General features: G+C 37.4%; 1 protein-coding gene across 1 annotated transcript; it reads left to right on the top strand.

Annotated features, from left to right (window-relative positions):
- The first annotated feature begins 256 nt into the window (after positions 1–256).
- LOC110700888 lies at positions 257–1,497 on the top strand. The gene is made up of 2 exons (XM_021878472.1): positions 257–640; positions 1,441–1,497. Exons 1-2 carry the CDS (start codon positions 257–259, stop codon positions 1,495–1,497), a joined length of 441 nt encoding a protein of 146 aa, XP_021734164.1.
- The last annotated feature ends 2,823 nt before the right edge of the window (positions 1,498–4,320 follow it).

Genomic DNA, 4,320 nt, shown 5'->3' with positions numbered 1-4,320 from the left:
TAGTTACCACACAAGTATAGGAATGGCACCATTCGAGGCTTTATATGGGAGAAAATGTAGAAGTCCAATTTGTTGGAAAGACATTAGTGAAACTATGATTCTTGGGCCTCAGTTGATTGAGGACACAGTCAAGCAAGTAAGAGAAATCCAATCTAAAATCCAAGCAGCTCAAGATCGCCAAAAGAGTTATGCAGACTTAAAGTGAAGAGAAGAAGAATTTGAAATCGGCGATAAGGTGTTACTAAAAGTTTCACCGATGAAAGGAGTGATGAGATTTGGGAAGAAAGGAAAGCTTAGTCCAAAATACATCGGTCCATATGAAATACTAAAAAGAGTAGGCAAAGTAGCTTATAGGTTAGCCTTACCTATGGAGCGTAGTAAAGTACATGATGTATTTCATGTGTCCCAATTGAGAAGGTACATCCCTGATAAATCCCATGTGCTACGGCACGAAACCATCGAGTTAGATCAAAGTTTAACTTATGAAGAAAGACCTGTCAAGATTCTTGACAGTAAACTGCGTAGTACACGCAACAAGAACGTTAAGATTATAAAATTACTTTGGTCTAACCAAGAATATGAGGAAGCCACCTGGGAGGCAGAGGATGAAATGAAAAAGAAATACCAAGATTTGTTTCAGGTATGTAGAGTTACGGGGGCGTAACCCGTTTTCTTTAAGGGGGGTAGAATGCGGTAGAATTTCGCGCTTTTTCCCTATATTTCAGTTATTTTTATGCTCTTTGCACGAATTTGAACAAGTATTTTGAGTATTTATGGTCTCAAAGAGACATAAAACAGTAAAGGAGTGACAAAAAGTACAACAATACTATACATATTAAGGAAAAAGGTTTGAATTTCGTTCCCCAAGTTTCGGGACAAAACTTTTTTAAGGGGGGTAGACTGTAATACCCCGTATTTTTATACGCATTTTATATAAAGTATGTATTTTATAAAGTATTTAAATGGTTGTAATTATTTTAATTAAAGTATTTTAATTAATATTATTATTAAAGGAAATTTTATTTAATTATTTTATTTAAAAGTTGGGGTTTTATTTTAGGAAAGTTTAATTTTCAACAAGTTTTATTAGGGAAGGAATTAGGAAAACCTAGAAGAGGGTTAGTAGAGAAGGGGTTTAAATATCCCACTTATGAGGCGAATCAAACTTTGCCCAGAGTGAAGAAAAGGCCAAGGCGACAATGCCACAAGTAAGTTTGACTGGACTGTGTAGTCTTAGATTTCTTTGTATTGGTATCAAACATTTGTCTAAAAACACGTGAAAGTGTCATTCCATAAATATGTTCAAGACATCAAAACAAAGGGTCTTGCTTTGATGAAAATGACGTCCAACGTCGGAAATACATCAAAGTATGGTAGATAAAACTAAATAAGTTCTACTTCTTTAGACAAATCATGAGATTACAAGTTTCTCTTGGATAGATCACTTCCATCCTACTTGCGAACTCGATTCCTCTTGTGAAAGCACCGCTCACTTAGTTCCTGAAAAAGGAGTGTGTTGTGAGTCAATTTTCGGTATCTAATACCTTTTAAAATTTCTTATATTCAAGTGTATAAGATGATACCTGAGGTTGAGGTTACTTTTCCTTTCGCCTCATCATCCAGATACATGCCGCATTCTCTTTTGTAGTGTCCGGGATTACCACAATAAAAGCAGCGCATCTTCCTCTTGTCTTTGAACTCCTTCTTCCTTGGTCTAAGTGTAAAGTTAGCCTTCTTGCAAGAATAGATATTTTGGAGCTCTTGGATGACTTCCTTTAAGGACAGTGTATCCCTATTGGCGGTGAGACGCATCTTAAGACCCACATACCCCGAGTGAAGAGAGCTAAGAAGCATGTGAGCCGCTTGCTCGTCTTCCACTGGTTTGCCAATTAGCTCCAGATGGTTGAATAACCTTGTCATGTTAATTACATGACCTTGAAGTGGCATTCCGGGCCTAAGTGTCGCACTGTAGACTTTTCCCATACCTCTTGTCTTTCTTTCGAGAGACATCTTTCTTGCGGTGGCTTGATCCTCATTTTGGAGAGTGACCTAGTCACATTCTCCACATGACCATCATAATTGCCCCTAGCACTCTTGGTGACCCTCATATTGACTACATCCTCAAGAGCTTTGAGCATCATGTCCGGAAAATAGCCGGAGAAAACCCCTCTCCATTGATCCGGGATGGAGTTTGCCATGAGTTTAGAAACTCTCTTGCAATCTATACTCCATTCTTCATGAGCTTCATCACTCATGATCCCTTTCGAGTAGAAACTCGAGATCGGAGTGTCCAAGATATGCTCTAGGTAGCAATTACTGAGTGTCTTTCGGAGTTCATCTTCCCATTCCTTGAAGTTCACCAAATTGAGCAAAAATGGTAACTTTTCGGAAAGTTCCGGGTACATAAGGTCGTTGTCATTAGTTGAAGACATGATTCTACAATTGAAATAATTTTAATGAAAAAACCATTCAAAAATACTTAAATAAGATTGAATTTTATTCATGCAAATTTTCAATACTTATTTAACGTCTTATTCACACGTAAAATTTGTCCCTATTTTGTGAAAATAAGGCGATTCCAAGATCCGAAAAAACAAAGAGTGGTTAAGCATGCTTTGGCTTGTCTTAAACACTCAATCTTCTAGGGTAAGCATTGCCTTGCTAATGGCTCTAAGCCACTCTTGGTTAGATAATCGTCGCATCTAATGCATCTTTGACGATGTATCTCTTTTGCCACGGTATTTGAGGACTCCTCACTCATACCGATGAGTTAAACCAAAACCAACGTGCACACCCGGTGTGCCTTATACCCCTTGGAGAAGTGATGGCACCTCGGTTTGGCGTAGACTACCATCACTCTCGTTAGGTTAGTAAGTGTTGTTTTGGAAAGGCAAGTTTGACTCAATATTATTAGGGACCTAGGATTTCTATGTTGGTTGGTTTAAGTGAACTTAACTATTCATCGCAACATCAAGAAAACCTAAACATGCATCTAAAGAATAATTCACACATATATATATAAGCATAAAATATAAAGCGAAATTATAGATGCATATTGGCAACTAGCATGACCCCTTGAGATCTTCATATCTTCAAAAGGTCTTCATTTGCAATTCAAGGCTTTGTCTTCCAAGATACGCCGTCTTCAAGACTTAACCAAACTATGCAAAAACTAGTGTCTACAACTAGGAATGATCTAAATATTAAAGTACAAATATACTTAACGATGCGTAGACCGTATTTAGATTTACAAAAATACATAACGGCACGTAGTCCGTATTTTCTATCCTAGTTGGGTCCCACTAGTTGCCATTTCATAAAACCTGTGAGAGAGAATATATATATTCTATTCATCCATTAACTATTTGTGAATTGCCCATGCAATTTACAAATTAAAACAAAGTAAAATGCATTTAAACAACGCGCGCACTAGTAACTAATCTAGGTGGTTAATCCGATTAACACGCCTAATTAAAACTAGTCAAAGTTGTTTAACCGATTATATAATTTATGTCATTAATAATTGAAGCTCCCACTAAACTCCGCATTTCCTTAATTAATCTAATTAATTAAGTCGGTAGCACCCAAACTTGTCAAAATGAAATTTTGCCAATGCCGCTCAAAACCGAGGCCTAGCCTCCCAAAATTTTAATTAAAATAAACAAAATTAATTAAAATAAATAAAAACCTTTCCAGAACACGTTTTCCACCCAAAATTCAGTAGTCTTGGGCGAAAATCTGGGTTTTGGGCCAAACTCGACATTGAAAACGGGATTAAAATAAATAAAACCGAGCTACTAATCTAATTAGCAAATTAAACCAGAAAATTAAGCCAAAATAAACCTTGAAAAACATGATTATAAAAATAAATGAGCGGGGCTCTGATACCACTGTTGGGGTTTAGTGAGTCCGACTCACCACGGAAACAAACCCCGACCCGAGGAACCAATCGCAATAATTAAAATCATAAAGCATAAATAAATAATCACAAAGAAAAGATAACGAATCTTACCCTCGAAGCGAGCTTCGCCCAAAAACCGGGGCTCTTACTTGAAAGCTACGAGCACGTCAAGCGCCGCGCCTCCAACGGTATCGACCCACAAAAGGCGAACACAACTTTAAGGTCCGCTACCTTGGGGTTAGCAAGGTCCGACCAAAACCCGAGTGTTATATGAGTTTAAGAGTTTTCCCAAAATTATGGAATGCTTTTTTTAACTCCCACTGAAACATTATTCCCAATGCCCCAAGTTGGGTATTTATAGGGAATGATGAAAGTATGAAAATCTCTCCCATCAATGTGGGGCAATGAGATTTTCACAT

Source organism: Chenopodium quinoa, unplaced genomic scaffold (genome assembly GCF_001683475.1).
Source record: "Chenopodium quinoa cultivar QQ74 unplaced genomic scaffold, ASM168347v1, whole genome shotgun sequence".
Classification (NCBI taxonomy): domain Eukaryota; kingdom Viridiplantae; phylum Streptophyta; class Magnoliopsida; order Caryophyllales; family Amaranthaceae; genus Chenopodium; species Chenopodium quinoa.
This window is presented reverse-complemented; position numbering and strand designations above follow the sequence as displayed.

Coding starts and splice junctions, on each gene's coding strand:
- LOC110700888 (XM_021878472.1), top strand. CDS start 257: ATGAAAGGAGTGATGAGATTTGGGAAGAAAGGAAAGCTTAGTCCAAAA. Junction 641..1,440: donor AATACCAAGATTTGTTTCAG/GTATGTAGAGTT, acceptor TCTCTTGGATAG/ATCACTTCCATCCTACTTGC.